General features: G+C 41.1%; 1 protein-coding gene across 1 annotated transcript; it reads left to right on the top strand.

Annotated features, from left to right (window-relative positions):
• The first annotated feature begins 4,316 nt into the window (after window positions 1–4,316).
• Window positions 4,317–9,333, top strand: bcl6b (BCL6B transcription repressor). Its single transcript, XM_083885923.1, has 12 exons — window positions 4,317–4,438; window positions 4,956–5,036; window positions 5,120–5,328; window positions 5,441–5,689; window positions 5,770–5,889; window positions 6,071–6,263; window positions 6,360–6,571; window positions 6,655–6,761; window positions 6,864–7,010; window positions 7,088–7,218; window positions 8,428–8,565; window positions 8,665–9,333. Exons 3-12 carry the CDS (start codon window positions 5,126–5,128, stop codon window positions 8,803–8,805), a joined length of 1,641 nt encoding a protein of 546 aa, XP_083742049.1. The 5' UTR covers window positions 4,317–4,438; window positions 4,956–5,036; window positions 5,120–5,125; the 3' UTR covers window positions 8,806–9,333.
• Window positions 9,334–13,445: the final 4,112 nt, after the last annotated feature.

The raw sequence follows: 13,445 nt of genomic DNA, 5'->3' as shown, positions 1-13,445 counted from the left end.
ATTCCCTGTGTGTGACGTAGCCGCTGCTCTGTGTGTGTGTGTGTGTGTGTCTGTCTGTGTGTGTGTCTGTGTGTCTGTCTGTGTGTGTTTGTATACTTGTATTGGCGACCTCTTTAGAACCTGTTCTGACATAGACACTGTAAGGACCAGAACAAAACCTGGTCCTAATGGGACGGAACCTAATTTTTTAGGAACTGGTTACTGGTTAAGGTTTAGGGCTGAGATTTGAAAGACAGTGGAAAGTCCTAAAAAAGGGATGGAGTAAGTGTGGGTGTACTGGTATTTATGTCTTTGTGAGGTCCAAAAACCACACAAATCTATCTTTGCGAGGACATTTTGACCTCGTGGGGACATTTTGTGCTTTTTCTGGGTTAAGACCTGGTTTTAGTGTTAGTGTTGGGCACTTAGTTGTGATTGGGTTTGGGTAAGGGGCAAAGGGGGAAAAAATCGATTCACATATGAATCGCGATTCTAATCATCCACAGTTCTGAATCGATTTAATCTATTTATATATTTACTTATTTTTAAAAAGGTGCTATATGTAAGAATGTGGCCAAAAACGGTTACTACATTCAAATTCAAAATATCAAGGTCTTTTAGGTTTCGTTTTCTGACGTAACTGGCAACCCATGGTTGCTCGGCAGCTGAGACTCTACTGACTGCAATGATTGGTAGACGGCGGTAGGTGGCGCCACATGCCAAAACATGATTTCAAAACATAAACATGATCTGCAAAATATTTTTTTTAATGCAAATATTGTGGCTGTACTGTTGTTGTTGGTGAGTTCAGTTTGTTATATGAACATTATTCCTCAGCCATATTAAGAGGATTTTATGGCCAGTTGCTTTAGATTTATTACATAATGCACCTTTAAGTTTCTATTTTGAAAAAAAACCCACCAGTTTGTGTTATTTGTGTACAGTTTAATTTTGTAACTCCCGGGAGAATGAGTTATTTTTTTGTACAGTAAGTAAGAATAAATAATAACTTTTGTCTTATGTTTGCCTTTGTGTGAACACATTATCACATTATCTTATACAAACTGTATTGTTTTGATGCCATAATTTGCCTTAACACACTATGCATTGTATCAATTTTTGAATTGAGAATCGTTTGAATCGAGAATCGACTTTGAATCGAATTGTGACCCTAAGAATCGAAATGGAATCGAATTGTGAGCCACCCAAAGATTCACATCCCTACTGCATTATCTCTATGATCTGTCCTCACTAAGATATAAAAACAAGCGTTATCTACTGCAGTTAAACTAAAATGGTTTTGACACTGTATGTACATACATTAATAACAATATAATATAATCATGCTGTAGAAATGTATAGACATATGTCTAAATTGACAACTGTGAAAACTGCCTTTTTTTTAAAAGCCACTTTTAAAGTCAATATTCCAAACATGAATGATGTGCAGCAACCTAAAATGTGTTTTAATCAATGCCGGATTATGTTGATATTGAGGTTCATTTAATGCAACAGTTTACCACTGAGTCTGCAGATTTTGGTTTAAATGAGTCTATTTTCCCTGTATAGCCAGTTGTTTATCATCCTGTAAGCAGCAGTTGTATATGAAGGTCAAGTGCTCGCTTTATTATTTTTGTGGTTCATGAGATTTTGGGTCAACTGTCCTCCTCCAATTATTTCCACCCAGTTTCTCCTTCTTCCCCCCACTCAACAACATTGTTAAGGGTTCCACTACTTCTGCAGAGGAAGTGTTTCATAACTGTCAATGATGTTTTCATCCCCGCTTTATTTGTGCCAATAAGTGAACAAACAACAACCATGGCTGGCTGCTCCCTGGGATATCCCTGCTTCCTCCTCCTGCCCCTCCTCCCTTCCAGTAGCTCTGTTCAGTTTGCCCATATATGTCCAGACTGCTGCGTTGCACTCGCAGGAAGAGGCAGTTTAAGCAGATCTGTTATTGTTGCAGGAGCCATCAACACTTTGGCACCAATGGGAGGATTTGAAGCCAAAGCATGGCTTCAGTCCACACATTATCACAGAAACAATAAAGTTCTGTCCAGGCAACCAGGAAGCCACAAAAGCAGGGGAATCCCAGGCTTTGTTCTCTTTCACAGGGAGCGACAGTATCGTGATCTTTTAATTTCTTCATGTAATTTCACTAAATTGACTGTGCTCATGACTGCATGTTAATTGGAGCTTTCAGAGTTGGTTTGTTTTTTTGTTTTTAATCACAAACAGTGCCAGTGGGTCATTGATGAGCACTGACCGATGAGTTGAGATGCAGGAAGTCACCACGAGCGTCGCCCAGCTTTGCCAACGGAATATACTCAATGGTTTCCGTCCGTTTGTGAACCTGTTTGCTAATGTTCTCACTTTTTCTCAAACCCCCCACCATCCGTTCCTCTCACAATGCCTGGAAGTAGCCGAGACCTACACGTCCCTCTCTGTTTTCTTTATTGTTGTTTTCCTTGATGATTTTTTTTTCTTTCAACAAAGCACACAATTGATCTGAGCTCCATCCAAACAAATAAAAGCAGAAAGACACGCATGCAACTCTGCACCTCATGCAAACACTTCCAATTCACATTTACGGAAGGATTTATACAGAAATACTGTTCAGTTTGGTGTTTATTTCATGTTTGACTCATATTTTCAAATTACTATCAATGAAAGATGTTTTAATTTGAATAAACCAGTCCTTTAGGCAGGTTTAACTGGTTCATACTTGACGACAAACCATATATTTGTTTTAACTTTTAATACCCTAGGCATGAACAGTGAACATAGTGAGTTTACTTTACACCTAATACATGGGAAAAGAGTCATATTTTAAGTTATTTTTCACGTTTACTAAAAAGTGTATACACTGTTTTACATTAAAGTTGAACAATCTTGATGATGAACTTTGCAATGCAATTACTAAATTAATTTTCAACCATTGTTGTAGAGAAAATGAGACATTTGAGAACATCGTAATGTACAGGTTTGGGAAGCACAAATTAAACATTTTTGATAACTGAGAAAATGATCAACAGATGAATTGACTGAAATACGACACTGCCATTTGCCTTTCACTCGTCAGTCACTGCATAGTATTCAAATGACGCCTCTCTGCATTAATCAAAGTTTCACTTTTTGACCAGCTTATTGTGCATGTATTTGCTTTATCTACTGTAAAAATGTCCGCCCCTTCCTCCTCAAGGTCTCCCTCTGTGTAACACTTTGATGTGAGGGAAACACCGAGTTCACAGTTCACTTCTGCGGTGCCTCAGTTCACTCTGTTTCTTCTTTGTGAACCCGAGGTTGCACTCAGGATGAGGTAACTTTCCACTTGTTGTTTTTTGTGTTATTTGTGACCTCTAAACCCTCGTACCCTCGCTTCATTACCTTCCCCCCAACTCCATTTCTCTCCTCCCTCTGCTGGCTTTATTGTTGACGGATGTCCTGCGCAGGCGTTTTCATTCATGTCTCTGAGCAGCTTTGCAGGATGCCTTTCTGAAGTGTGTGCATGTGTGCGTGGTCAGTGCTGGTGGAAGGGCAGTTCCTGTACATCTGTCGGTTGCAGCTCTCTCAGTTAGGGTGGGGTAAAAGGTTGTTTTTCAGCACCAGGAGAAGGTGTCTCCCATTGAAAATGATCAATTCTGTTCCGCTTCCTTCCTCTTCGTGCTCATAACACAACGCCTCTGCTCTCAGGCAGCAAGCCAGAAGCTTCCGGACACTGTTGTGGAGCCCTTATTAGTCCCCGTGTACCTGAACCAGTCAACTCAGCAATGACACCGTTTATTTCTTATATTCAATCCTTGCATATGGAACAAAGTGCTTGAGAACACATGCACCAACAGTGCGGTTTCTGTGAAACGTGTTATTATAATCAATGAAAGACCAAGATTAGAACGCATCTAATTGACGAAAACAAAGCTTGTTTATCTGACAATTAACTGGTTTTTCAGTTTCCTCTCAGACAGTTTCCTCTGTCCTGGATAGGGGTGAAGGGTCGGAAAGCGTTGGTGGGGGAAGCCTGAAGTTCCAACCCCTGGATGGCGAGGCACGTAGTGCATCTCCCCAAGGGTCCTCATATATATTTTTTCACCGTGGCACACAAACACACAACGCTTTCCTGCCATTACTTTGCTCAACGCTATGGGGGTTTAGAAAAACTAATAGCCCACTAAAAATACTTGGAGCCCAGGGCCTGGGGCCGGGGCTTTTCCTGCGCTACTTCCAGTGTTCGCGTGGGCCATTGAGGAAGGAGGAAACGAGCAGCTCTGGCTGTGTGGGGGCTTCCTGCACAACCTTATAAAGAGTTCCCTCCCTTCAGTGTCCCCTCACATTTGCCGACCAGAGCCAGTGGAGACTGTGGGCGAGCCCCTGCTCCACATCTTTGATCGTAGACTGAACGCTAAGCTGAGAGGTTTGACGTCGCGGTGGTGGACGTCAATTCTCGTCCCTGCTGGTCGGGGTGAGTTGGAGAACTTTTCGCAGTTACATTTTTTATGATTTGTCCTACTTGATTTAGTTTTAAGATGAAATTAATTTTGAAAAAGTCAAATATCTTAGTATATTAGAATTTAAAATGGTAGTGCGCGACTTTAAACCGTTCAAACGATTGATTGAAATGAGTTTGTGTAATGCTAATTAAGTCGTTGTTTCTCAGCGTAGTAGGGTTTAGATCTCAGTGATGTTCCCACGCTACACAAATTCGTAAAGCGAGACAACCACAAACGTTTTACTTCAGCAGTTTATTGGGATAAACACTTCTTGTCCCCATCTGCCCTTGCGCTGCCACACAGTCAGGTCTGATAGTATTGCTGGACACAGCGTACAAATAATGTTGCATCGTCTCTGTTCATAAAGACCAAACCTTATGCACTGCAGCTTTAAATGTATTTGCATTTTTTGCACTTTGCTTTGATGTGTAAACTGTAAAGTGTTTCCACTTGGATTAAGAGGAATTTGTGTTTGTTTTCCTCATGCAGGTACGAGTAGGGAGCTGGTCTCACCTAACAGATGTGTCTGGAACACTCCAGTCTATTTATTTAAATCATTTACACACACAGGTAGGTTATTATTGTGGATCTCTTCACACATACGGACTAATTCTGATTATGCAACTTTGTAATCCGTTTTGTTTTTAATGCAGACAAGCATGATGGAAGCATTTGGAGGTTACAGGATGGAAAGAGAGCAGGAGCTGAGAGCTGAGGGATACGTGAAGGAGTTCACGCGCCACTCCAACGATGTGCTACTGAACCTGAACGAACTCCGCCACCGCAACATCCTGACTGACACCACCCTGGTTGTTGGGAACGTGCACTTACGGGCTCACTGTGCTGTGCTCGTGGCCTGCAGGTAAATGCATGCCATGGCATCACAAAAGTTATAATATATTTTTTTAGTTATAAGCCATGCATTAACATGTCGCTAAATCCAAGTTTTGCTTTTCTTTCACCGTCTCTCCCAGTGGGTTCTTCTACTCGCTGTATTCCCGCCGTGTGTTGCTTCAGGGGCCTGGCGGCAGTGGGGAGCAGCTCATGATTGTGACCCTTCCCAACACCTTGGACCCATCCAGCGTCTCCCTGCTCCTCGACTTCATGTACACCTCCCGTCTCCCTCTGACAACAAGCGTTGTCCCCGGGGTGCTCACTGCTGCAGCCTACCTGCAGATGGACCATGTGGCTGAAACCTGCAAGGATTTCATGCGCCTGCACTGGTGAGAAATTTATTAATTTGATTGTTTTAATTGATATTAATGTTTTACATTACATAATTGAAGGGTTTTGTTATTTTCAGCAGGGAGAATATAAGTGCAAGACACCTACGATTGGAGCTGGACTCCAGAGTGTCTGTAGCCTCTGTCGCCCCCAAGTTAGGGGACCTGCCTCATTCAGGACCAGTGGCAGGGGCAATAAGGTGAGAGAAAACACTTGGTTGAGATGGATGTCTGCTGATCAAAAGATAAGCTGGCACCTAGGTTTTTATATATAGTGTTGTTGTTTTTTTTCAGTGCCTGCCATGAGTGTGTTTGTGCTTATGTGCCTTTGTCTGTTGACACGTTTGGCTCATTACAGCACTTCCTTTGTTTCTCCTGCAGGTTCCCTGAGGAGGATGGGGGCTCTCTCAAGCAAGGGGCTTTCCCATCCTGCCAGCCCAGGACAAAGGAACCGAGAGGAGAGCCAGAATCGCACCACATGTCCACCCCGAGCCCATCTCCGGACAGCCCCGCCCGCTCCAGCTGCCAACCCAGCTCTCCAGCCGAGTCCAACACCTGTAGCAAAAACCTTGTGGTCAGTCTTGAGAAACCTAAGAATATGGTTGTCTCCTGAAAGTTTTGTTTCACCGAGAAATATAAGTCATGTGATGTCTCTCGTTTGATCCTCCAGAGTGACACCAAAGCCACACCAGACCCAAAGGCCTGCAACTGGAAGAAATACAAGTACATTGTCCTCAACCCTCTGTGTGCTGCGAACACAGTGAAGGAGGAGGACATGGATGAAACCCAAAGTCAAGCGTCGCCCGTCACGGATATGGTCGGCTTGACACCCAAAGCCCCAGCAGAGGCGTGGTCTGGAGAAGTGCCTGGTCAGATTGATAGGTAGGAATCATGGAATTATGAGCATTAAGAGAGGAGAAATAAATGTGTTTTCAAGCTAAACATAATGAACCTCTCTCCATCAGACAGGGGCAGGCCTCCTGCTACGAGGGTTCTGGCCGAGCCCCTCCCCTCGGGCCACCGCCCTCTCTGGACCCCCCAAAAGTGGCCCCCACTCACAAGGAGGGAAATGGTACATGTCAAAAGACTTTTATAGAAAGTATAGAAATTAGTAAAACTCTATTGATGTATAAAATACTGTATACTTATGCCTGTGCTTTGTTTGCCTCTACAGTTTCACCCTGCTCCGTTTTCCCACAACTGGACCCAGCTGATCCAGAAGCTGCCCACCACAACCAACATGCAATCAAGCGAGAGAACTACTATGTGCCCTACTGTTATTCCGGCAACATTCAAGGAACCAAGACTGCTACCTGTTCAGGTGAGGAGACCTGACAAACTCTGCCGCTGTTGGAGAAATTTAAAATCAGTATGTGACAGTGAGGTTTGCTCTTACAGGTGACAAACCGTATCGCTGCAACGTGTGCGGTGCCCAGTTCAACCGCCCCGCCAACCTGAAGACTCACTCCCGCATTCACTCAGGAGAGAAACCGTACCGCTGTGACACATGTGGTGCTCGATTTGTTCAGGTGAGGGTCACTGACTGTGTGCATACACACGTGTAGGTTGTTTCTAAAGCACTGGTTGCCAGTGTCTGGGCTGCAGCCCCCTGGTGGACCATGGTGATGCTGCAGGTGGGCTGCATTAGTTTTGTAATGATGCTTCTGATAACCATAACACGTGTAATGAATTTAAGCTAAACTTGCTTTTTTGTACATTATCACACACAATCACATTAATAAGTACAGTATAAGTACACCAACTAAATCCTGAGTCAACAAGTTTACAAAGCTTTACTTACGCTTTTTTAAGGCAATCAGTTTGCAGTAAAATTAACTTATAATTACTAGACATCAGATACAGCAATCAAGCAGAGGCCTGCTTCAAAATGATGTCCTTTGACAATAATAAAATAAACTATAATTTAAGAGTGAATTCAAAATGGGCCTTTTCTCTCAAAGAATAGCTCAGATTTGTCTCCTGTAGGTGCCTTTAAAGATGTACACTGCTGTAGTTTCAAACCCAGACATTTGATCCTGATCCAGAATGTATTCTGTTATTATTTTAATTAAAAAAAAAAATAATAATAATAATCTGTAGCCGAATGAAATATTGTTCTTCAAACCAAATTTTGAAAAAGAGAAAGATGAAATTAATAATTTTAGTGAGCTTTGGTCCAATGTGTAACATTTAGGAGGTTCATTCGGTAGAAGTCGAATCCGCTATCTAAAAGTATCTTTGTATAAGCGAATAATCATTTTAAAAATAAATGTTAAATGTTAATTAAATGAGAAGTTTAATGAGTAAATGAAGAAGTACAGCATGTATTATTATGTGAGGGCCACTTTAGTTCCTTGATGAGCTTGGTAAAGGTAGGAGTGAGCAGGAGTTCTGCTTTAGTTACATTCTGCAGTGTCTCATTCTTATAGAGTGAAAGAAAGGGTTTTTCAAGGGTTCTTGGTAACACTAATGGTTCCAGTAAGAACCATTTTGATCCAGAGAACCCTTTAAACGCCTTTCCTGAATAAAGGGTTATAAAAGGGTTCTTGGTGGAACCTTGAGGACAAGCCGAAGAACCTTATATGGTTCTACTTGGCACTCTTATTTCTAAAAGTGTAGGCAAGGGGTCTGCAACCTTTCTGTCGCCTCACCACCCAAATGAAATTAATCTGGAGTGTAATGTCTATCTCATCTGAGGGTGACACTAACATGTCTCGTGTTTTTCGTGTGTGTTATAGGTTGCCCACCTCAGGGCCCATGTCCTGATCCACACAGGTGAGAAGCCTTACCCGTGCCACACCTGTGGCACCCGCTTCCGCCATCTGCAGACTCTGAAGAGCCATCTACGCATTCACACTGGGGAGAAGCCTTACACTGTGAGTCAGAGCGCCCACCTCCTCCACGACAAACTTGGTCTGTCCCGTGACCCTGTCCTGCCTCATCTCACCTTTTCTTTTTTCTTTTCTGCTTTTCAGTGCGAGAAGTGTGACCTTCACTTCCGCCACAAGAGCCAGCTGCGTCTCCACCTGCGGCAGAAACACGGAGCCGTCACCAACACCAAGATCCGCTACAAGGTCCTGACTGAGCCATACCAGCCTTTATTGCAGGCCTGCTGAAGAGGACGGCCTGTCACTCATCAGTCACCACAAGCAGAATAATATTGGTTCATGTTTTAACTTCTGCTTCAGTGAGGTTCGGCTATTCAAAGAAATATAACTGGTTAACTGAGAGTCCTGGGTGGTTTTACTGAGATGGAAATGATGTTAAGAAAAGTGTTTTTGAAGGGTTGTGACAGCAGAGAAAGAAGGGAATAAGAGGTGACTGTGAAATGGGAAGAATTGTATGTGAACAGTGTGAAAGAAAGGTAAAGCATGTTTTATGAAGGAGGATATGAAAGTGGTTTATTTTAAAGATAATTAACCTGAAAATGGGTTTAAAGCGTGGGGGAAGCACTTAAGTTGTGTTAAGAGGAAACTTTGACATGTATTTATCTTTACCTTGAGGCCTGGGGCCTGTGTGTATGCAGTGATATATGCTTTTTATGTTCCAAGCAGGCAAAGGATGTAGCTGACTTTTAGTGAATAGAGCGTAATTAGACGACGATGTATTGTTTTCTGAAATGAGGAAATGGAAAGGGACGAGTGGAAGCAACTGGATAATTAATAATAATGTTAATTTTGTATTTGTATGGGGGTAATTTGCTGGACAAAGTTAAATTAAATCATTTTTATACCAATTGTACACGTTGGTGTTTGGTGTCTCCTTCATTTATCATATTATGATGAAACAAAAAAGTAAATTAAAAGAAAGAAAATAGAAAATAGAGAGGGAATATTTTCAAGCTCTTGCACCAAATTAACTTCTCTCTCTCTCTGCTACACTTCCCTCTCCTCCCTGAACTTCCTTCCTCTCATTAACTCACTCTTTCTACTCATGAATCACTGCCCTGCCAGATTTCTCCATTTTGTTATGTTTTTTTTTCTTGCTGCTTGTGTAGAAACAATGAGGCAGAAGGCACCTGTTTCCTCTGGCGTCCACATACTTGGTATACGCTACCAGCCGGCGACACGTGTTGTGTTGTGGTGCTGGTGCTTCCTGGAGGTGATGGTGGAGGGAGGCGGCAGACTCCCGCTGAACTCTCCCACCCTCTGTCATCCCAACTTCCCACTCCCCAATGAGTTGTGGCTCATTGTTCACACTCGGCAGACAAACAGTGGACGTTTGGTGGGACTTTCCAACCTTTGTCGCCCATCCTTCGCTAAAAAACAGACAGAAAGGAGACTGTGATCTGTAGTAAATTGACACTCGTAGCCATGAGGGGTCTCCACTAAGATGGTTTGTTTGTATTGTTTGTATACATCAATTCAAAATGAAGTTAGTCTTCATATATGACAGTGTCTTCATATTAGTTGTTAAGTTTAGTTGAAATTAACCAAATTCATTTACATTTTAATTTCAGTTACCATTTGAAGTAATCATTTTCTCAGCCTTTTTCTTTTGTGTCTTTGCCTCCCCCTAGTGTTAGTACTCACCAAACTATTCAATTTAATTTCATTTGTATAGAGCCACATCACAACATACATTGTCTCCAGGCACTGTACATAGTAAGTAAGAAACCTTTACAATATTATAGAGAAAAATGAACACAATGCATCAGTGGAGAGAAAAACACAACAAACACAGCTCAGAGATGTGCAACATCTGCCTCGACCGGTTGGGGTGAAAGGAAAGATGGGGGACAGAAGAGACAGTATGATTGAGATCGGCACTACAATGTCATCAGCATGGATTGTTGAAAAGATATACTGCTATCAACTTTAATTACAGCGTAATTATGACGACAATACTACTACTTCTGACGATAATAGTAATAATAGCATCACAACTGGATCTGGATCCTGCAGCCTGTGAGATGAGGACAGAGAGCAGAGGCACCACATAATTACTTCCCCAAGCAGTCTACAGTCTAGGTCTATAGCAGCATAACTACAAGATGGTACAGGTTTCCCTGAGCCAGCTCTAACTGTACGCTTCATTAAAAAGGAAGGTTTTAAGTCTAACTTTTACATACAGAGAGAGTGTCGGCCTCCCAAACCGGCACTAGGAGCTGGTTCCACAGGAGAGGAACCTGGCAACTGAAAGTAAAAACAACTTTGCATGCAATGCATCATCTATGTTTGTTTATTTTTTCTTGTTGTTCTTGTTTTTCGTGTTATGATGCAAGAGTGTGACACACAGGCTACCAAGATCTTAACATGCTCAAGATGTTTTTTTATATATATATATATATATATATATATATATATAACTTCTTCAATGGGGAAATTGGTTATGAAAACCGCTTCCCATTAAACATACAAAGACAACTGCTGTTGTCACAGATCTCTAAAGGTTATTAAATGATGCTACCATTGAAGTAAGATTAGATTAGATAAGATAGAAGACAAGATAAGACTAAGTAAAAGGCGATAAGACAGGACATTATTGTTGTTATTATTGAATGCAAAGGGGAAAATGTGCAAAATAATCACTGTAGGAAATGCACAGGAAGCTATATTAACTTAATAATATATTGAAAACAGCTAAAATTATCATTATAAATGATTTGACATTAGAATCAGCTACAGGTATTGTAGGTTTTTGCAAACTATGAACTAACTGTTTTGTGTGAAGCACATGATAGACTGATAATAGATGGTTTACGATTCAAGAGATTCGAGATTCTTTATTGTCATGTGCTCCGTAAACAATGCACCATTATGATCAGTACTGAAATTGTGCTCAGTGTAGCCTCAGCCTTACAAAGTAGTATGAGGTAGAAATGCAGCGAATAACGTTATAGAGTTATATAAAAGAGAGTATGTACAAAATAGAACAAGATATATAATTATAATAATAATAATAATAATAAATTTAAACAGAGGATAGTCAATTAAAAGTAAAGTGGAACTAGCTGAAGCTGAATGTGATAGTGAAAGCAACTGAACAGCCGGTACAGCTGTTTCCAGTAGTACGCGTGACGTCACTGACTCACCGTTTGTATCTACGGTGAATGTAGTGCGCGTGCATGTGTGCGCGTGTGTGTGTGTGTGCTGCTCCGGAAAGATAACGCTGACACACCGAGTCGACGCAGAGGACTGAGTGAATGAGTGAGTACTTCACGGACCGTACTTTATGGCGTCTTTACTTACACGGTGGTTATCTTCTCTTTCTTTCATTTTCTCCCATAAATGTAGGTCACAGTCTCAGAGTGAAAGTGTTTTCGCTTCAGTCACGGGTGAAGCAGCTGTTAATATTTCCCCATTCACGACCGAACTCACGCCGCTACGGCAGCGTTGGCAATGATAGGTCTCTCTTATTTTGTTCAATATTATGAAATACACGAGCATAGCACAACATGCTACGTTCATTTCCGAAAGTATATTATGTTCACGTTTGTTTTCCTTTCTACAGCCGCGGCCAGTGCACATGCGCAGTGGTGATGTCATTCACTGTTCCCAGTGCGCGTTCACGAGCGTCCTACCTGTCCATGACGACCGTCCACCTGTTTGAGACGTGAGTGACGCTATTTTAAAAAAATAAAATAAAAGATTCATATAGTGAATAAACTCACGATATCATATTTTTTATTTTATTTTTTATTTATTTAGCGTTTTCACCCACCTGACATAAGGCATGACAATATAGCAAGAATTATTGCAATATGATATTCTTTAATCACACTTAAACTATATAAATATATACTGTATATATTTTTTTACTGCTTTGTTTAACACTGTTTTGTTACTACTAATATAATTTCAGAGATGGCGCTTCATCATTTTGACCTGAATCTAAGACACAGAAAAGAATAAAAAATGAAGAAAAACCATCAAATGGAAGGTGAGTCCAAGCTTTTGGCTGGTACTGTATGTACTGTATATGACATATATTATATATAAATAAGATGTTTTCCCCCCCATTTTCTGATGATTTTAACCTTCTGTGCTTTCACATTTAGTCAGCGTCGTTTATTATGTGCACACCGAACCCTTGGGACCCTTGAAATGTATGGATTTGCAAAAACCTTGTGAATCATCAATACACTTTACTGGGTCATTTTAAATAGTTAATGTGTAAGTTGTACTTGATCCATTACAAGTACTCGCAATAAGGTGATTGTAGTGAATATCTATTGTTGGGATACTCATGGATGGGGAATAGTAGGAATAGTGTTGTTCCATGATTACAGGTAAAGTGATTTTAGTTTGAACTATTTTGAAGGAGTTTATAGCAAATTTATTACAATAATATCTTGACATATAATCACATTATCCTATTGCTACAACACATACAGAAACCATAATGAGTGTTGACTTTGACACGTGTTGGACAGAGTTCACATCTCAACTGCAGTATGCCATTTTATCATTTTATTACGGCACTACTTTTATGTTTTTATTGATTTTATGTTGCTGAACCTTTCACGTGGTCTAGAAATGTCAAAAAGTTGACTTGACTTACATGTAACCGACCGACTCACTCTTTCAGACCCAACCAGGGGATTTATTGTTTATTGGCCTGTGGGAAGTTAATGTTTACGGTCATTGACAGCAGCAGAGAGGGTCTGAGATTAGTCCTGCACTATTGCTGACAAAGTGGAAAGAGAGCTTTCACTTCCACTGGGACTTTCCTTTGGTCCTCCCTTCTTAGTCTGCTGTTACAGTTAAGTTTCACCTTCATTTTTGTTTTGTGTGCTGCTATCTCTGTGTTAAAC

The sequence above is a fragment of the Microchirus variegatus genome (assembly GCF_963457635.1).
Source record: "Microchirus variegatus genome assembly, chromosome: 2".
Classification (NCBI taxonomy): Eukaryota; Metazoa; Chordata; class Actinopteri; order Pleuronectiformes; family Soleidae; genus Microchirus; species Microchirus variegatus.
Note: the sequence above shows the minus strand (reverse complement) of the source record. Positions and strands in the feature narration are given on the sequence as shown.